This window comes from Hyaena hyaena, unplaced genomic scaffold (assembly GCF_003009895.1).
Source record: "Hyaena hyaena isolate Hyena2069 unplaced genomic scaffold, ASM300989v1 scaffold_1186, whole genome shotgun sequence".
Lineage (NCBI taxonomy): Eukaryota > Metazoa > Chordata > Mammalia > Carnivora > Hyaenidae > Hyaena > Hyaena hyaena.
This window is the reverse complement of record NW_024081820.1, coordinates 458,204-479,028: the sequence shown is the minus strand read 5'-3', so window position 1 is coordinate 479,028 and position 20,825 is coordinate 458,204. Positions and strand designations below refer to the sequence as shown.

Sequence of the window (20,825 nt, the reverse complement as noted above, 5' to 3'; positions counted from 1 at the left end):
TCTAATACCCATATGGCTTCTTTGACCTAGGAATTATTTGTAAAATTTTTTGTATTATATAAAGTATCTAGAACCTGCTGCAACTTACTTTTTGGCATATATGTGGCCATTATTGTATGTGTTGTTGATAAGAATCTGTATCTCCTAATTACTCAGTGCAGAGTTAGATTTATTCACTGAATCTAATTAGTTATTAAACATAGTTGATTGACTATGTCATTCCAACCTTACATACCTTTACTAGCTTTTGGTCTGCTTGATCTGTCAATTGAGAGAGATTTGCTAAAATCTCCCACACTGACTGGATATCAGCTTCTTCTAATTAGGTAAATTTTTATTTATTTAATTTAAAACTAAAATATTAGAGGGGCGCCTGGGTGGCTTCAGTCGGTTGAGCATCTGACTTCGGCTCAGGTCATGGGATCTCACAGTTTGCGGGTTCGAGCCCTGCGTCAGGCTCTGTGCTGACAGCTAGCTCAGAGCCTGAAGCCCGTTTCGGATTCTGTGTCTCCCTCTTTCTCTGACCCTCCCCTGCCCACACTGTTTCTCTGCCTCAGAAATAAATAAAACATTTTAAAAAAGTAAATAAGATAAACCTAAAATATTATAAATACTATATAGTTCTGGTGAATTGTGACTTTCAGTATTATTTAATAACCGTCTTGTCCTTCCTAATGCTTTCTGACTCTAAGATTATTTTGCTGGCATTAATGCAGCTACATCAGCTTTGCTTTGGTTAGCATTTACCTGATATATGTGTTTTCCATCCCTTTAAATCTGTCTATGCCCTCACTTTTTAGGGACAGCTCTTTTTTTTAATTTTAAGTAAGCTCCACCCAGTGCGGAGCCCAATTTAGGGTTTGAACTCATGGCCCTGAGATTAAGAGTCAGATGCTTAACTGACGGAGCCGCCACGTGCCCCAGGGACAACTCTCATAATAAAGATAAAGTCAGACTTTAAAAGTCCAACCTAAGAATTGGGGTTTTTGCAGGTAAATTTGTATGCTGCTCTAAAGTTCACTTGTTGAGGGGTGGGGAAGAAAATAGCAAAAATAAAGTTCACTTTGCATTTTCAGTAGCTGAAAATTTTCTTTTAGCTTTCCTGATTTCAGCTAAGCCCTTCAATACAATGTCTTCAGTATTCTCTAAGGTTTCTACAGCTTTTCACTTCATAGTCTAGAAAATGGGAGTCCGCAGGCACAGTGATGCACTGAGTCTCCGAGCCCAGCCACTGCTCTATTCATACAGAAGACAGTCCTTCTCCCTGACAGATGGCCCAGGGCTTCCTATCCCAGAACTTCCAGGCGGAAATAACTGTCTATCAGGCGCACAGTTTTAGGAAGAAAAGAAACACTCGACACTTGAATGGAAGCACCCACACTGGGCCAGCACAGGGCCCCCATGGGGCCTGACGGGCACGGCTCCGCGGTCCTGGGCCTACTACCTGTCTCCTGCCTTCGAGGACGAAGAGCTCACTGATCTTCTTCTGCTTGCAGATGTCATTCTTCTCCAAAAGTTTCTTGTGCAGCCAGTCAGGGTGCTTGACACGTGGCACTGGGTTCTTCACCTACATGAAGGTGACACCGATCACTTGTCTGCCTGGTAGTAGGGGCCAGGCCCAGGTTTCCATGGCTTCTAAGCCACATTGGGCCCTGTCTGCACGGGCGGGGTCTCACCTGCTGTAGGGCCGCAGGGATTGTGATGATCTTCTGTATGGCACTCCCCAGCCGCTCAATGTAGTAGTCCCAATCCAGGATCTGGGCACGCATAAGGAGAGACGGAAGAGAAAAGCAGTAGCAGCAGAAGCCCCATGTCCACTCGATACCGGGCACCACTCTGAATGCTTCCTGTGTCATACTTACCCCACCTAGAAATTCTGGGACAAGAGGTACACATTTCACAGAGAAGGAAACCGAGGCAGAGCACTTAAAGGACTCCAGGATGACAGTTAGGAGCTGGCTGAGCCAGCACAGGAACATGCACCAGAGTCTAAGTGCTGCCCAGCACTGGCTTTTCCAGTTCTGTTCTAAAGTAGAACTACTTCCTCACCACTGTGTACAGAGAGGAGAACGTCAAGAGTGGAGACTGAGACAAAACAGTGATCCAAGTCAGGGATACTGTGCTGTCGACTCCTCCTCCTAAACTTCTCAGAGCACAGAAGTCAGCACTCACCGTCCGAATATCAAAATCTTGGAGAGAAGAACTCTTAAGCCATTTCCGGAGAAAATGCTTCCTCACCATGGGCTCTGCCTGGAAAATGGCAAGTGGGACGGCCCTGGATGAAAAGAGGCACAAAACTCACAAACACGAAAATCTCCCTAAGTCTGGTCCCAGCGCTTACCAGTGTACGTGTATTTCACATGGAAATAAGGACTTAGAACCTAGTTTATATCTTCTTTTACTTAATGACATTGTTTTGTATCAACTACATCTAATATCTAATGTTTATCATATTCAACTACTAAAAATCCTTAACTGTATTAAAATACCACGGATTAATGCACGATCCCTCCACTGGAGGCCATTTGGTCTGTGTTGTCTGACCACTGTTAACAGAGCTATTGCCAAAGTCCTCTCTTAAATTACATACCCATGTGCATGCATGTAATTAGACATTTCGAAAATGTTACTCATTGGGTAAGAAATAGAAAAGTCTGTCTGCTTTCCTGAAAGAATGTGCCAGTTTTCATGGCACTAGCAAGACAACAGGGCAACTGTTAACTCCCTTTCCTTTCACTGGAGGAAACAGTTGTTCCGTGTATTTTATAAACACAAAGAAGCACAGAACACAGCCCTCTGTGCACGTTACCACTATCCAACTTCATGCCCGGCCTTTCACCTCACTCACGTATGAGAAAACAAACACGACGACGAGGCCCTGAGCAGCAATCCTGACTGTCCTCCCAGAGACAAACACGGTACCCGTTTTGGTGTTTACCAATCCCACGCCTGCCCCCGGACTACTCCTGTCTGTACATATCCATAAACAAGAGCGTTGCCCATGTCTGTAAATTTTATAGAGATGGAAGTACAGCGCCTGCGCCAGCCCGCGCATTTACCATGCGGCTGCGACTCAACCGTTCCAACGCCCGCATAGCATTTCACCGCATAAAGAGCACATTTGTCCATTTTCTGATTGAGGGACACTACGGCATTCCCAATGTTTGCTATTTAACACAATGTAAACCACAGGGGTAATCATCTAGGACACGTGCCCAGACATGCTCAATCGTGAGGGCAATCAGGCACCTTCTAATGTATCATGCATCGCTGGCTTCTCCAAAGTGACTGTCACCGCACTCCTGTCTACGTGTGTTGACAGCTGGTATCATCACACGTCTTTTCTGATTACTGTGAGTTTAACCATCTTTACATGCTCTGACCATCAACTTTTTCACTTGTGAATTGCCCATTCATAGAAGTTGCCTACTTTCTGTGTTGCCGTTTTCTTACTGATATATAGGAATTCTGTATTTTACTCTGTATGTCATCTGTTTTAGCCTTAGGTCAAATTCCTTCTTTTGTTAGAATGCCGGGGATTTTCTTTTTAAGGACATAGTTGCTATGTTTCATTCATTTGCACCCCACCAGCCCCTGCTGCAGACCTTCCTAGCATTGGTGAGAAGGCGGATTGCGGACATTTCTAGCTTTATCAGTTACCTACTGCTATACTACAAACCATCTCAAACCCCATGGATCGAAACAATAAACAAACTGTTCCGGCTTATGAGCCTGTAATTGAGGTGGTCCTGCCCGGTGTCACTTGTGAAGCCGCTGTGGTCTCCCCTGCACGTGTAGCAGCTGCTCTGTCACCTGGGCCTCCCTCTCTACACAGGACCCCACAGCCCCCAGCAGGTGAGCTGGGCATCCAAAAGGCAAGAGCAGAAGCACAGGGCTCCCTGAAACCTGGGCTCACTCCTGCTACACTGCACTGGCCGCAGCAAGTCACGGGACTGCCCAGACTTGTGCAAGGGAAGGAGTGTCGTGGGGGGCCTGTCACAAACGGTCACGGAAGCACCGCTGTGGCCATCTTTGAAACATCTTCTCTTGTTGGTGCTCAGCACTCCCCCATCAGCCCACGGTGCTCAAGGCCTGCCTGCAGAACCACTTATAGTCCCCAAGCTCATGGTGGGAAGTTCTGCCACGGTCATAAATGATGGGCAGGAAGAACACCTACTATCGTTCTAGAAACCCATGCCTTTGACACACTGTTTCCTCCTGTTTCATTCACATGGTCCCTGTGCGGCTCAAACAGCCTGATGAGCAACAGGAAGACAGTAGAACCACTGCTGACCCTGCAGACTCCGTAGTTGGGAGTGGAAGGCGCCGTCTGACAGAACCCTTTGCTGTTATGCTGAATGTGTTTCAGAAGCTGGAGGACATTTCTGTCTGTCGGTAAAGAGAGCTGGGGCCACAGCACTGGCAGTGCCATGGAGGCGTGGATGTTAGAGCATTCTGTGCAGCTCGCCCGGAAGACCTCTCCAGCCAGGGTGGCAATGGTCTCCTCAAAGGAGTGAGTGATCCAGGGCCTGCCTTAGACCTCAACTGAACCCTGTGATGGTGTCCATCGTAGCTGACCCCTCACCCAAGACACCCTCACATCTCTATGACTGACAGGGTACGCTCAGTCTAGCCCCCAACAACCCAGGTTCTGCAGCGGCCCAAGGCCAAGTCCCATCTTCCACACCTGACCATCCTCCTCTTTACAAGGAAGCTCACATTGCTGCGAAGGAACAGAGGTCCCACAACAGACTCAAGCTTCCAACCCGAGCATCCAAAACTAGAAAACTAGCATCCCTTCCTAAACCCCAGAAACCCTTACCTCTCTGTGACCGGAGAGCCCTCGGGCTTCCGGGAGATGATGTAGCGGCAGCTCAGCCCTGCGTCCTTCACCATCTGATCCCCCAGGAACTCAGCCAGACGCTTGGCTGTGCTGATAGACGTGGACTTCTGCTCCCCATAATCTTCCAGCTTCCGAGACATGGAGCGGTTCTCAGAGATCAGCTCAAACAGCTCAGAATCAGGCATGTTTGCAGCCTGAAGAGAGAGGCAACAGGGAGATCACACAGAAGGAACAGAGCGCTACCCCAGCGATAACCCACTGGGCTATCTCTCCCAGAGTTGCAAGCTTCTCCAACCTGATGGGCTGAAGGCAGCAGCGCAACGCGGCTGTCTCATGCCAGTGAGCACAGCACCGTAAATCCACACACAAAACCTCAACTTCCATTTTGTTAAACTACATAGAAAACATTAAAAAACATTTACTGAGCTATTTAGCACCAAAATTAATAGAAAAAGAGGAAAGACAGAATTACTGATATTTTTCTCCTAAAACGAAGAGATAAATAGGGAAAGGAGGAGTGAGGAAAAAGGAAAGAGAGACACTGGCCCCCTGGAGAGCCATGGGACCAAGAGAGGAGCCAAGGGGTCTCTGAACAATGAGGAGTCAGAGGGGTCTGAGGACAAACAGCTATGTCTGCTCCTGTGCACACGCCCCTGGCTGCTCAGCCCTGACATTCCGGAAGATTTGTTTGGATCCTACTTCGTGTGTTTTTCTCTCTTGGTGCTTATTCTCATGTACGGGTCAAGTCTACAGAACAAGACAATACGCCTCAAGCTACAGCAGCCCACAAAGCAAAGGAAGCTGGGAAAAGTTCGAGCATGTCCATACCAGTACTCTTTCACTTAGAAAGCATCCCCCTAATGTGAATGCAAGAGCAGAGGGAAAAGCATCTGTACGAAGATACTCAATGCAACATTATAACAGTGAAAAAATGAAGCCTACAATACCCAACAAAAGTGAATATTTCTATAAATTAAGTAGTGCAAACTTGACAAATACAGACTAAAGAGTAACAAAGAATTAAAAATTAATGATAAACTTCATGAGAAGGTAAGCCAACAGTGTCATTTAAATTATAGAAATTGCATATTCATTAACAGGGCCTACGAAGTAAAAAAAAAAAAAATCAAAGAACTTGATGGGATCAGTGTTAAATTTTCTCTTACAAACCCTTTAATTATGCTGTTTGTTTCCCTCATGGAATTGTCATTGGACACACAGCCCCACTGAGAGGGACTCTGAGGGGCACCAGAGCCAGGAGTCCTGTTTTGTCAGAATCAGCCCTGACTCACCCTGCTCTCCAGGAGCCCAGTGGACACGGGTCCCTCCCCGCAGGACCCTCAGTCAGGTGAGGAGGAGGGCGGCCTTACCTTACTATACAGCACATCCAGCCAGTAGTCAGCCACCTTGGCGACAGAGCCATACACTTCTTCTAGGGTGCTGCCCTTGAGGAAGGCCTCGAACACTGAAGACTGGAAGATCTTAATCAGCTGCAGCTCCCCCCGGCGTTTGATCTCGAAGCCCTTTAGCTCAGCCAGGGAACCGTCCTCATTGAAGACAGCGTATCTGGAATCACAGACAAGCCCAGCAGTGAACAGGAGCCTGGGATGCTGGCTGCTTGTCAACGGCCCTCCACCTTCCCTGTCCCCGTCCAACCCTCCCAGGCAGCAAACATCTCTTCACCCTGAGGTTCCTATTTCTGACACAAAAACAACATAAGGGCCTGCAGCCTGTAGGACCAGAGTCTAGCAGGTGGAGAGCAGAGACGGCAGGATGTGTGCTGACGACAGCTTTCCATATGAAACAAAAAGGTCAAAAGACAAAACGATTCCCATCTGGCCTCCTGGCCCACTTCCTGGATGGGTTGTTAAATCTCATTCATTTTCTCCCCAGGCACAAAGGCTGTGGGATTCCTACCTCTTCTTCAGTTTCTTGCCCTCTTCCTTGGAGGCTGGAAGGATCATGGCAAGGTAGGGTCCATCAACTTCAAAAAAGATGCTATTCTCTGAGCGGGTGACATAGGTGAGTGAGGACGGCTCAGTCAGCTCCTGGTATTGATCATTGGTGAAGCCTTCCTGCAAAACAAGAGGAAGAAGACACAGGTTCACTCCTGACCATCCAAACCAGGAAGTGACCAGGTGCCTATGAGGACTGGCCAGACCAGCAACCCGGGGCTCTTCCATACACTGGACGCCACTCAGCCAAAGAGAGAGGCCAAGTTCTGACTCATGTCAGATGTGGATGAACCAAAATGCATCATGCCAAGTCCAGAAGCTTATACACCTTGTTTGCGTCCCCAGGACATTCTGGAAAAGGCAGAATTAGCATTGCAAAGGAATACACTGGGGAGCCAGGGTCTAGGGAAAGAGGAGAAGGGCTGATGATAGAGGCGGCACTTGGGAACTTCTGGACGGTGGAGCTGTTCCGTGTTCTCTGTGGTGGTGGAAACATGACACTATATGCAGGTCAAAACCCACAGAACTGCACTCTATGGAGAGTGAACTTTATTGTAAGCACTTGAAAAAGCATCCAACCAGGATGTTGGGCAACCCCGAGAGAGACTGCAGACTGGGACAAACAAGGTCAAAGCTTTATGCACAGGATCCCACTGAAGGGCCAGCTTCAGGCACTGCAGCAAACCCAGTTGTGATGAGGTATACAGACTAAAGATAGTAGCAACTACACATACACACTGTGCTGTAGTCGGTTAGGTTTATGACACACGTGGCACAATCCTGGAGCCGTTTTACAATTTTACATACACACTAGTGCTGAACAAATAAACCTGCTGAGAAAATGAGGGACAGGCTGCTGACTGCAAGAAAAAGAAGTTACTAACGAGAAAAGGGGACTAGACTGGGGCTGGGCAGAAAGAATGTGGACTTATGTTCTATACGTACATACAGATGTATTTTAAATGTTTTGAGAGAGAGAGAGAGAAAGAGAGAGAGCACCTGTGTGTGAGTGACAGCACAAGTGGGAAAAGGGGTGGAGAGGGAGACGGAGCGAGGGAGGGAGAGAGTCCTCAGTAGGCTCCATGCCCAGGGCAGAGCTCAGTGTGGAGCATGATCCCACAACCGCAGGACCATGACTTGAGTCGAAACCAAGAGTCGGACACTCAACTGACTGAGCCACCCAGGCGCCCCCTGCATGTGGTATTGTAAAGTGCACATGCAGACAGAGAAATAAACCTAGATGCAGCGTGGACAGGGCTCTCAGGCACAGACATACCCCTAGTCCAATCTGAGAGCAGCTAAATGCAGTGACACCCAGCAGCAATGAGCGTCTGCTTCTGACCGTGGTTTCTAATACCCTCCCCAATAAAATGAATCTCGTTCCTCGGAGAAATGGCAGATTCCAGGGCGAGGACTAGGATGACGTAAGAGGAGGCTAAAGCACTTTACAGGACCAAGAAGGAAGAAACTGCTAAAGAAATAATTAAATTAAAAATGCTCCAGGGGCGCCTGGGTGGCTTAGTCGGTTAAGCGTCCGACTTTCACTTAGGTCATGATCTCACGGTTGTGGGTTTGAGCCCCGCGTCGGGCTCTGTGCTGACTGCCAGCTCAGAGCCTGGAGCCTGTTTCAGTCTGTGACTCCCTCTCTCTCTGACCCTCCCCTGCTCACACTCTCTCTCTCTCTCTCTTAGAAATAAATAAAAAAACATTAAAAAAAAAAAAATGCTCCAGTCGGAACCACAGAGCAGGGACATGTGTCAGGAACATGTAGGCAAATGTGAAGGAGGTCCTGGCAGCCCAAGAGGAATAAGCCGAGTCACAAAACACCAGGACGGGCCTGCGTTACAACCCGGCCTAACAAATAGGCAATGAAGAGACCTGCTGAGTGGGGGATACGTGGGAAGAGGGGCGCTACGCTTCCTTACAGAGGGAGTCCAATAAATGTACCAGGAGTGTGGGAAAGCGGGAGCCACCAGTGGGGAAAAGCCACCGCAGGACCGTCATTCAAACCAGTGAAAACTGGGGAGACACAGGACACCTGCATGGCCTCAAGTACCTCCTCTCCTCTTGGGTTCACTCAAGGCTCTGGTGGCTTTAACACATGGCCAGACTCTCTGACACTCCTGCCCGCCGATGTAGGCTCAATGACTCGCCCCAGCAGGGGTACAGTGAGTGGGACAGTGGGTGGGAGGCGGGGGGCAGGAGCCGTGCCTGGTGACCAGAAGTGCAGATCCTGGCACACCAAGCAGCCAAAGAATGAAACATGGGTCATGTCACCTCTGATGTTCCTTAAAAAACGCAAATAATCTCATTCTAACGATAAAAAACAACAAACAAACCCAAGTGAGGGGCAGCCAACAGGACACCCGAGCAGGGCTCACTGAAGACAGGGAGCGGCCAGCCTGCGAGGACTAGGGAAATCCGAATAAAGACTACGGCCTGGTTACAGTGCGGCGCCCACGTGAACTTCTCAGTTCTGGTAAAACTGCCATGGTTTACATATGTTAGTTAACATTAGAGGAAACGGGCCGAAGCATATACACAAATTCTCTGTTTTACTTTCATAACTTTTCTGTAAGTCTGAAGTCATTTCAAAATAAAAACTTAAAAGCAAAATAGTCTGCTGCTGTGCTACAGGGAACAGACCCGCTCGAGTACGAGCACAGCATTTTCTGTACAGGTCCTCAGGCTACAGAAGAGCCTGAATGGCACAGGCAGGGTGATGTGACATTAATAAGGGGAACACACCAGTGTGAGAGCCAATGTAGTCCCCTTCCCAAATCCCCATCAGAGTGGAGGTGCTGGGAACCCAGGGCCAGAGACAGCAGGCCCACCCTGGAACCCAGACTCACCTTGACCATGATATTTAACATGGCCCCAGGGTAGGAGATGGTCACCTTGGGTTTTTTTACACTGGTCGTCTTGATGACAAAGTTTTCAGGGAAGCTGTTGGGCAGGACGCACCATATTCCGTCTGTGTCCAGCTCTAAGGGCCTCCTTTAGAGAGAGAGAAACGAGGCCACATGGATGCTGGACCTTGGCCTCCATGCAGGAAGAACCCAGTGTGAAGGCCCTTCCACACTGTGGACCCACAAACCACAATGCCACCTTCTCCCTGCCCCCCTGCCCCCAGGCTTCCCCTCCAGGCTGTCCCCTCGCGGTGGCTGGCCAGAGCATAGCACTCACCCGATCTGCTCGATCAGCTCCCGCGCCTGGGTGATGATGTTGGCTCCTGTGAAGCAGACAATGCCTGCCATCTCCATGGAGTACCAGCGAGCCCTGAGAAAGATGGTCACAGCCTGGGGGTGGGGTGGGGGTGGCTCCCTCCAAAGGGTCATTAGAGGAGGTCGGGAGCAGGACACCACGGAGGGGACATCTGAAGCAGGACAGCACCTAGCTCTGTGCTGAGGACACTCCTCCGCCCTGCTTCAGGGTGCAGGGCTGGAGGACGCAGCACAGGCAACATGCTCTCTCGATACCAGCCCAGAAGGTCCTCTGGCCCCTCCACCCCCGTGAGCCCTCTCCCTCTGTCCCCAGCACCATCTCCCGCCTTCTCCATCTCCCAGGCCCAACGTGCATCCTCCGACTTCTCAGGGGAAAACTCAGGCCCACAAACACCCTCAGCTTCCCATCAGACACCTGCCTCGTTCCCCCAAACCAGGTCTCACCTGGAAGGTCAGGCGCCCAGAGGCTGGCCCCTCCCGGCCCTGCTTTCTTCCCCCTCTTCCAAACACACCAATAAACCCTAGCACCCCATCTTTCTCCTCCAGAGCCGCCACGCTGCTGTTCCTCATGACGCTGCCCACGTCATGTAGGCCAGGCCTCTACAACCTGCTCTCCCCACGGCCCTCACCCACCTGGCTGTACATCTCGGTCAGAAACAGTCTCCATCTTGGCTTTCAGACCACCCCCACCCCTGGTCGTCCTGACAGGCTTCTCAGAGGGCTTTACACCCCACCCCGTGACTCACGCAGTGCTTTTTTGGGATGGCCTGGACCACTCTACAGCCCCCAAGCGACACCATTCACTAAGTCACGCTGGTAGTCACAAACTACCAAATCACGGTCTCCAGCCCAAGACAGCCCGACAACACGTCTGCGTACTGATCCCTGGCACCAGAGGCCTCTGCGTCAGCGTGGCCCCACGCCCTGCCCGCACCGCCCTCTCCCACATCCCAGAGCGAGGCCCTCCGGCGGGAGCCCACCCTCTGCGCATGACGTAGCCGTAGAAGGAGTTCAGGATGCACTTGTGCGCCAGCTGCAGGGAGTCGTACAGAACCTCCATGTTCTTGCAGCGCTTCACCTCGGCCGCGTCGCCCACCTCCATGGCCGCGGACAGCTTCTTCTTCCAGACCTGGAACCACACACACACGGATCACCTCAGTTCCTCCAGCTCAGTCTGCACAGTCCCTGGCCCAGCGTTTTCATACTGTGAAAATTTCAAATCTATACAATACTTCAAAATCCAATACAAGTGAAGACCGTAGACACATCCAGAAAAACCACTGCTGATGATCTGCCACGTCTCCCTATCCCATTCTCTCCAGGGGCACAGCCAGACAAACAGGCAGACATCGTGACTGGCCCCTAGAGACTCCAGCACGTGGTTTCTTTTTTCTTTTTAAGTATTTTTGAGAGAGAGAGAGAGAGCACATGCGTGCTAGCACAAGTGGGGGAGGGGCAGAGTGAGAGGGAGACACAGAATCTGGTGCAGGATCAGGCTCCGAGCTGTCAGCACAGAGCCTGACACGGGGCTCACACTCACAAACTGTGAGACTATGACCTGAGCTGAAGTCGGACGCTTAACTGAGCCACCCAAGCGGTCCAAGCGGCCAACTCTTGAATTCAGCTCAGGTCATGATCCCAGGGTTGTGGGATAGAGCCCCATGTTGGGCTCCTCACTGAGTATGGAGCCTGTTTAAGATTCTCTCTGTCCCTCTCCTGCATGCGCATGCGCTCGTTCTCTCTCAAAAAAAAAAAAAAAAAAAAAAGAAGAAGTAATACAAAGAACAAACAATTAAGATATTTATTGAATGCCTACTATGTACCAGGTATTATGTTAGACTCCGAAGAATGAGACGGACACTTTTAGTGCCTGTCTGAAGAGTGAGACAGAGAATAAGTAACTTTATAGTTAACTAAAATAAAATGAAGCGGCATGCCAGTTCCTCAAAAGGTTAAAAATGGAATGAGTACATGACCCAGCAATCCCACATCTGGGTGCACACGCAAAAGATGACATCAGGGACTTCAAGAGATTTGTACACCCACGTTCACAGCAGCATTATCCACGGTGGCCAAACCGTGGAAGCCACCCAGTGTCCGTACACTGGGAGGATGGACAAAATGCGGTGCGTACACAACGGAGTATTATTCAGCCTCAGAAAGGAGATTCTGACGGCCGCTACTACACGGATGATCCTGCAGGACGCGCTGTGAAGGGAAAGGAGCCGTCGTGAAAAGACAAACACCGTGTGACTCCACTTACGTGAGGGACTTGGAGGAGTTAAACTCAGAGAAGGAGAGCAGGATAGGGGCTTACTGGGAAATGGTGCAGTTCTAGTTCTGTAAGATGAAGAGTTCTGGAGAGGGGTGGGGGTGGTGGCTAACTGTGAACGTACCCAATGCCACAGAACCGAGCGCTTAAAAACGTGGAGTTTTATGTCACGAATCTCTTACCATGACAAAGTCTATCAGAGCAGGGACCTTACAGAGTCCAACAGTGAAAGAGGGTCTTTCAGGAAAAATAACCCCATTTGTTTAAGTATGAAGCTACAATGTGTCATGACAACCGAGGCGGGATGTGTCTTCCCTGATACCCCTGCAACAGCCAGCCCAGTAAATCACCCGAATTCCTCCGTGTTGGGGGCTGGCAAGCTACGGGGCCATATGGCCAGTGCTGGGGTCGTGAGGTCTCTGTGTCTGCTCCAGCTGCTCACCTCCCTGCTGCGGGGACGCAGCTCAGTTGCTATCAAGTTTTATTTATAAAAACAGCCTGGCCAGCCACAGTCGACTGACCACTGCTCTAAATAAATACTTCAGAAGTAATCATTCAAAATAGTTTCAAGGCCTCAGGCCCTTAATTCCTGAAAACTAAAAATCACTGAGGGGCGCCTGGGTGGCTCAGTTGGTTATGTGTCCCAACTCTTGATCTCATCTCAGGTCTTGGTCTCAAGGTCATGAGTTTGAGCCCCTCATTGGGCTCCACATTGGGTGTGAAGCCTACTTAAAAACAAACAAACAAACTCAAAACAACTGTGCATTCAATTATTTTCCAAATGTGTGAGAGCCCAGAAGCTGGGAGTCACATACCCTAACTGGGATGTCCAGACAGCACCAAGCGAGGACTCTCATCTCGGAAACTAGACTCTGTTCTGACTTCACAAAGGTCAGACTCACCTTGTGGAGACCCTTGAACTCATAGCGCCTGTCCCGGAAGGCGCGCACCGTGTCCACATAGAAGGAGTTCTCCCGCTGACAGATGGTGGTGAGGCGCTCCTCCACCCTGGTCACGTGGATCTTCTTGTAGGCCTTCCGGCAGTAATCTGCAGCACGATCGAGAGCAGGGCAGCGTGTGAGACTCCACACAGGCGACAGCCAGGCCGCCTGCACAGAGCCAAAGGAAGCTAGGGTGCAGTGCGCGCCAACAGATGCAACTTTCTAGGTTAGTATGGAGAAGCCCAAAACTCAGAAAGATAGTGCTGGCTTATCCTATCAAAGGACAGCCCAGTGTAGATGGGCTAAATTCATCAAGGGCCCAGGAAGCACAATTCATCATCTAAATCTTCACTGAGGGAGAAATAAGCAAAGCAAGGCTGTAAGAAGAACTAGTTCACAGTGATCTCATCCAGTGCAACATCTAGTTAACTGACATCAGGCTGTGACGTACCAACACAGGTCCAAGTCAGAGGAGCCACAATGTTTGGAAACTGCTCACCTGTCAGCCTCCGCTTCTCATATTTAGCCTGCTCCTCGCGGGACAGCTCGTGAAAGGCCCGGGCTGGGCCCTCTGCAGTCAAGGGAGGGAACTTCTCTGACTCCAGCTGGTGCTGGATCCGATGGTACTCGCTGCGACTGGCTGGCACTAGGAGGGTGTCAGAGGAACGTTGGTGACACAGACCTGTGCACCCACTGCTCGCTGAGCCACCCTGCCCCTGCCCCTGCCCCGGGGTCACACTCACTGAACTCGCCCCTCCACTGCCAGGCCATCTTCCTCTGGCAGTCTGCTCCAGGCTTGTTGAAGTCACAGGCAGCACAGGTGGCCTCGTCCACCACGGCAGAGGGCTGTGTGGGGGAGGGGGGACAGTTAGATTCTGGGCAGAAAGAGCTCGATTCTGATGGGGGAATCCGTCTCACCTGCAGGCGGTTTGTCAGGATGATGTTGGGGTACATGGCCCCCACATCCAGGTGGTAGATAAGGGGACACTCGATTCTGTTTGGAACATCCTTCAGGGAGGTGAGCTTGGTCTTAATCTGATCACATACCTATGGAGAAAGGACAAAGAGTGGCGACCGAGACAAAAACTAGACTGTATGGACAGTAACAAAGCAAGCACGTGGGTCCCAGGACAGCAGGAGCCTCACGAGGAAAGAACCCTAAGGAGGACAGCATCTCAGGGAGCAGCAGCCTCCACCCCAGAGGGCCTTTCGGGGCTGGGAGCAAACACTGACTGTGGCCTCGGACGACAGGGCCCGTCTGCCAGCAAGGTGTAAGACCCAGCTGGAGGATCAACAGCGTCCCTCCTGGGTGTCCTGCATGCATGCACGGTGTGGACAGGTGACATTCCTGCCTCCGCATCTGTCCCCTCACCTGACAGACAAGAGGCTCAAGAGCTGAGCAGGGGCTCAAGCACGGGTGCCCTCAGCCCAAACGCCACGCTCTGAACTTCGGTGCTAGATGCTCCCCAGCATTACTTTATAAACCAATGAATCAGATTTGTTTCCAACCAGAGGTCAAACTGTTATCTAAAAAAACCCTCCTGGTACCTAACACCTAGATATCCTGCATGAAAGATGCGGTCTACCCTGTAAATGCAGAACTGAGCTTTTAAGTCATCCCCAGAGGGCGAGAGCAAAGAGTGGACTCAAAACCAGAGCAGGGAGCTACATCAGCAGTGGCCTGGCAGAGGCCAGGCTCTGTGTCGGGGTCTCCAGGACCACCCCCAGGTGCAGTGACTCACAGTGAAAGGACAGAGAACTCAATCGGCAAAGGGGAAAGGCATGTGGGGCAATGATAGGAGGTCAGGCTCAAGCTGAGATGAACTTAATTCTCACAACATCAAACCGGGACAACACGTGCCCCGTGCCACCTGACAGGGAAGCCACAGACCCAGCGCCCGGGGTGTCTGCAGGGGGCTGGGCACCTGGGCAGCTCTGCCCGCACACACCCAAACCACGGACTCCCAGGAGGGCAGGCGCTCCGTGTGAACCAGGGTGTGCACGAGTGAGTGCGGTTCACGAGGGACTCCTGTCCGAGGAAGGAGAGAAACCCCCTCTGAGAGCGGAGCCCCAGCCTCACGCTCAGGCCTTTCTCAGGTCTGCTGTCTCCGCCCAGGGTGTGAGTGCTCCCGCACGTTTCTCACGCCTCCTCGGGGACAGGCAGTCTGCACACGACAGGGGGACAAAACAGAACCCCCCCAAAACGGCAGGACTGTCAAAGGCCACCTACGTGGAAGAATAAACTAAAATTCTGTTCACCAACATCACGTGTCCTTGGGCTGAATACCTGGCACTGCAGGCTGGTCCCTCTAACGAGCGTGTGCTTTACCTTACTCTCCACCGGATCCTCTGGCCCAGGAGCCAGAAACAACTGTCAAAGCACCTGACGGCCTGACGGGCTGCAGGAGACTCCCGCTGAATACAAATTCACACCCCAAAATCAGAGCGTGGGAAGAAATACCCCCACAACCGAGAGCAGACCCAGTCGGAGGAGGCCCTTGAGAACCCAGTAGAATGAATCTCCTAAAGGCGGGGAAACCAGCACAATTAAAAATACGGAAGACTGAAACCCTAAATAAAATACAGGGAAAGAGTCCACTTCTAAAAACCAGATGAAGCACATCTGAAAAGTAACCTCCAGAAATAAACATGCTACCCTAAAAAAGTCACTAAAACTATGTAAGGCTAAGACTAACTGGCTTCTTTTTTTTGTTTATTTATCTTTGAGAGAGAGAGAGACAGCAAGTGGAAGAGGGACAGAGACAAAGAGGGAGACACGGAATCAGAAGCAGCTCCAGGCTCTGAGCTGTCAGCACACAGCCCAACGTGGGGCTTGAACCCATGAAATGCAAAATCATGACCTGAGCCGAAGGAGGTCTCTTAACCAACTGAGCCACCCAGATGCCCCTAAAACTAACTGGCTTCTAATGGTTATATATTCACTCTCCCAAAAGTAATACCTAATTATATCGTAACATTAACATGTACCTATCTGGTAAGTTCGTTCTGCGCAAAACGTACACATCAGAACTGGAGAATTGGTGTATTTAGAAGTTAATCTAATGACTCCACAAACCTCTGCAAAGGACCAGATAATTAATATTTTAATTTAGGTCTTGTGGCCACACAATCTGTCACACAATCTTTGTTTTCTAACGTTTTAAAAATGTAAAAACTATTCTAGGTTTGCTGGTTACACAGGCCTCATGGGCTATAGTTTGCCAACGTCTGTTTTAAACATTTAAGAATAGAGAAAATTGAAAAACATCTAAATAGATACAAAGAGGGGCGCCTGGGTGGCTCAGTCACTTAAGCGTCTGACTTCGGCTCAAGTCATGATCTCACGGTTCATGGGTTCAAGCCCTACATTGGACTCTGTGCTGACAGCTCAGAGCCTGGAGACTATTTCAGATTCTGTGTCTCCCTTTCTCTCTGACCCTCCCCTGCTCATACGGTCTCTGTCTCTCCCTCTCTCAAAAATAAATAAAACATTAAAAAACAAAAAAATAAATATACAGACTAACCATGAGAATAGCCATCTTTTTATTTAATGAAATACGTTAAATTTGGAAGTTGTACTAGAAAAATCACTTAAATGAAAACGTGCCTAAGGGGTGCCTGGGTGCCTCAGTCAGTTAAGCATCATCCAGCTCTTGATTTCGGCGCAGGTCATGATCTCACTGTTGGGAGATCAAGCCCCGCGTTAGGCTCTGTGCTGAGTGTGGAGCCTGCTTGGGATTCTCTCTCTCCCTCTGCGCCCTCACTCCTGCAAGCTCTCTCCAAAAAACAAACCAAAACAACACTCCTTAAAACACTCCAAAGTAGTCAAAATAAAAAACACACCAAAAGTTATAAAGCAACAATGACTAAAAAGGAATGATGTCTATCACGTAGAAGAGGAAATACCAGATGCGTTAATACTTGTTCCTAATTGAATTTTAGGCAATGAATCATTAGAACAATCACTCCATCCTTCTCCACTGAGGCAGGTCCTGAAATGCCAATGAGGAGGACCATGGAGACAGTCCAGGGAAGAGGGAGTTCCCACAGAACACATCCGCGGCTGGCACTTCCCACCGGCTCCCTCGGGACAAGATGGTCCCTTGGGAACAAAGAGATGGGCCTGCTGCCCTTTCAAACACTTTAGAAACCGCTAACAAGCCACACTCCGACCTCCAGGAGGAGCTGGGTCTGCGGGGTGTCTGGAGTCCCTCCAATCAGCGCATCTTTGTTGTCACTCACGTTCCTCTCTCTTCAACCTGAAACTGGTGTCTGTGTTCCTTCTGAAATGTTAACTCACATTCGTTATTCGGCCTACACACTCTTCTAGGTTGTTCTTAGAGAGTTCCCCAAGTACATGGTAGCTGGAGCTGACGACAGCCGCACAGCACTTTACAGTCATACAGCGTATAAACAGTTTTCTCATTCGTGAGAGAGACCAGAGAGCACAAGCAGGGGACGGGCAGAGGAGGGAGAATTAAGCAGGCTCCGGCCCAGCACAGAGCCCAATGTGTGGCTCAGATCTAAGGACCATGATATCATAACCTGAACCAATATCAAGAATCTGTTAAGAGGTGGACACTTAACCGACTGAGCCACCCAGGCACCCCTATAAACACAATGGTATTTGAATTCTGCCTAGTGAGTCTGTTCTGAGACATTTCTTTTTTCTTTAAGAGACAGAGAGTGTGAAAGGGGGAGGAGAGAGAGGATCTCTGCCCTGAGCATGGAGCCTGATGCAGGGCTCCATCTCACAACCTCAAAATCATGACCTGAGCTGAAATCAAAGAGTCGGATGCTTAACCGACTGACCCATTCATGTGCCCATGTTATGAGATATTTCTTGAAATCAATCCTAAAAACTCGTAAAAACTCCAAATCACTAGTAACTCAATATGCTATGGTGTTGAGCAGTGCCCAACAGACACACCTGAGAAGTGCCACATCCAACGAGGACAAGCAAGGTGGGAGGTACCCGGGGTCTCCAGGCATGCGGCACTTTGTAAGTGGTGCCTTCTAACCATTATTCGAAAGCTTTTATGGTCACTATAATCTAGTCTGTTATTTGTAGGAATTGGTTGTCATCACTTTTAAAGTATCCTTAATAACAAAAGGAAGTCCAAATGAACTGGGCATAAGACCTATCACTCGCCTTTGTCCAACCATCCACCCACTGCCATGTTCAAAGCAAGAGCTAGCTCAAGACCCCACCGCCAACTTGTGAAACTCTACCATGTCCCTAAGTGCGGTTGCTCACTGTTAACCACAACACTATCCTATGTCCCCCAACCAGACCAAAACAAACTATATCATCTGGCTTGGAGCCCAAGTACCAGCACACAGTAGGTGCATAATAAACACACTACTGAAAGAAGCCAGTCTACAAGACAGGGCATGTGAAGACTGTTTCTCCTGGCCCCCTGGAACGTTACCTCTTGGAAGTTTGTGACCTGCTCCATGGGCACCTTCTCCTCTTCCTCGATGGCATGACGCATGGTCTTCTCCACCCGCTGCAGCAGAAAGTCAAAGGCAGCGGGATTCTAGTACAAATGACCAAGACAGAACGCAAGTGAGAAGGGAAAATGCCCTCGCACGTACCCATCTAGCTCGGGCAGGACACTGCGGACAGTGCCCCAGAGGAGCCAAGTGCTTGGCCTTGCAGCGCCTCAGTCAAGGGCAGGCCAGACAAAGGAGGGCTGGTGAGGGAGGGACGCACAGGGCGAGAAAGGGGTGAGGGCTGTACTGCAGCCCTCGAGGCTTCTGGGGCCCAGCACAGCACTCGGGTTGGGGAGGGGCCACCCCTTGGGAGACCAGGGAGGGGCTGACCATCCTGAACCGGCAGGGGATGTCACTGCGGAACACGCCCGATTCCAGGGCCTCCACGTGGCCACCCACGTAGGTCTCGGCGTCCAGCACATGGCCATCGTCAGTCAGCTTGTTAAACTCCTGTTCCTGCTTGTTGGGGAAGATGATGTTGGCATGGAAGGCCTGCACCATCAACAAGGCCTCGCACAGCGTCCCGGAGCCCTTCCGGAGCACCTGCAGGGGAAACGCCGGGGTTCACAACAACTGCCAAAACCACACAGCTGCCTCCACGTCGGTCGCCCAGGACAAGCTCTGGGGGGCGGGCTGAGAACGGCACGGGGGCCAGGAGAGGCACTGACCTCATCGGGCTCCATGGGGATAATGGTGCAGAGGGCGAATATGAAGGGGTGGACGTACTTCATGTACAGGTAGTACGTGGCCACTGCGTCTGACACCGAGTACGTGGCCAGAGTCTGAGGAGAGAATGTCAGCCAGTAAGAACGATGAGGAGCCGGGCAGGCACCGCATCAGAGCTACAGGTAAAGGCACATGCCTGGGGCTGCTCAGTGGCCATCCGGCACATGTCTTCGGGGTCCAGCTCCACAGGGTCGTAGCCCAGCTTGGCTTTGGCAGCTGCCTTGAGGTTGTGGCTGCCCACAGGGAGGTAACTGTCCCTCTTCACCCACCTGGGAACAAGAACACGCACAAAGGTCAGAGATGGCTCTGAGATGAAGCCCAAGCACTGCAAGAGGCAGCCCAGCTGGACACGACACAGGAAGAGGCAGAGTCCCAGCAGGTACCCCAGGGATTGCCACCGAGACCCCACACAGCACAGACGCCTCCTGAAGCTACCCCAGGTCCAGGTAATCTCACGGATATGCCCGCAAACACAAGGAAATGCCAGTCTCCCACGTCCCATGGCCTCCCTCTGTCCCTTGCAGAGAGAGAACGGTGAGCAGGTGGGAACCGTCAGTCCCTCCAGCTTGTCCCGTGGGACTGCCAGTCTGCCTTGCTCTCCCCAACCGGCTCAGGCCCTCTTCCTAACCTCCTCTCTGCTTACAGTCCCTTCGGCATGGAGACCGGGAGCCACTCTGTGTCCCTCACCCCCACACCCGTCTGCACACCCTCCCCACGAGTCAGCCGCATGAGTGACGCCCACAGCTCCCTAACTGCATCTAGTCTCACCTCCCTCAGCATCCACACCCTTGGCCACCCGCACCCCCAGAAGTGCCCCTGGCGTCTCCCAATATTGCCGCCTCCTCTGAAGCCCCACCCTTGTTCCTTCTCTTCTGGAACCCATTGGTCACCACGCCCCTATAAATGGGGTTCCCAGGCCTGCTTCTACCTAGAAACTACCCTCCTGCCCCAGAGCCCACCCCAAACCCTGAGATCCAACATTCCCTGTATCCCATGTCCCCCTGCCCCCCAGGGCCGTGGATGCCCAAGTCCACCCCTCTCCTCACTCCCATCTGCTCCCTCCAACCCCCACGCCATACGGCCAGGCTCCCCAAGATAAAATCTACCCCCAAGGTCAGCAGGCCACAGGACCACCTTTCTCTCCAGCCTGAACGCCCCTGGCTGCTGCAGCCTCACCTCTGTGGGGAGCTTCACAGCACCAGGACCTCGAGCAACCTGGCCTCTTTCTGCTCTGGCTTCCCCAGCCCCAGGCCTGACATGAGCACGTTTGCTGGTAGGAGGAGGAGCGAGCACATGAGGGAAGACAGCATGTCCCCGGACCTAGCCACAGCCGCTGTCCTTGAAGGTGACAGAGCCGCTTCAGAGGCC

At 51.0% G+C, this 20,825-nt stretch overlaps 1 protein-coding gene across 1 annotated transcript in view; it reads right to left on the bottom strand.

The window, feature by feature from the left end:
* The window catches only part of POLE (DNA polymerase epsilon, catalytic subunit), a 45,024-nt gene that overhangs the window by 17,772 nt on the left and 6,427 nt on the right, over window positions 1–20,825 (bottom strand). Inside the window, exons 12-28 of the mRNA XM_039222758.1 lie at window positions 19,594–19,726; window positions 19,400–19,513; window positions 19,062–19,274; window positions 18,668–18,775; window positions 14,154–14,282; window positions 13,979–14,081; window positions 13,735–13,881; window positions 13,197–13,342; window positions 11,003–11,151; window positions 9,985–10,077; window positions 9,651–9,795; window positions 6,761–6,918; window positions 6,214–6,409; window positions 4,823–5,037; window positions 2,173–2,275; window positions 1,677–1,757; window positions 1,445–1,567 (exon numbers count right to left, since the gene is read on the bottom strand). Coding sequence (XP_039078689.1) covers window positions 1,445–1,567; window positions 1,677–1,757; window positions 2,173–2,275; window positions 4,823–5,037; window positions 6,214–6,409; window positions 6,761–6,918; window positions 9,651–9,795; window positions 9,985–10,077; window positions 11,003–11,151; window positions 13,197–13,342; window positions 13,735–13,881; window positions 13,979–14,081; window positions 14,154–14,282; window positions 18,668–18,775; window positions 19,062–19,274; window positions 19,400–19,513; window positions 19,594–19,726 — 2,356 coding nt within the window. The remainder of the gene's footprint in view (window positions 1–1,444; window positions 1,568–1,676; window positions 1,758–2,172; window positions 2,276–4,822; window positions 5,038–6,213; window positions 6,410–6,760; window positions 6,919–9,650; window positions 9,796–9,984; window positions 10,078–11,002; window positions 11,152–13,196; window positions 13,343–13,734; window positions 13,882–13,978; window positions 14,082–14,153; window positions 14,283–18,667; window positions 18,776–19,061; window positions 19,275–19,399; window positions 19,514–19,593; window positions 19,727–20,825) is intronic.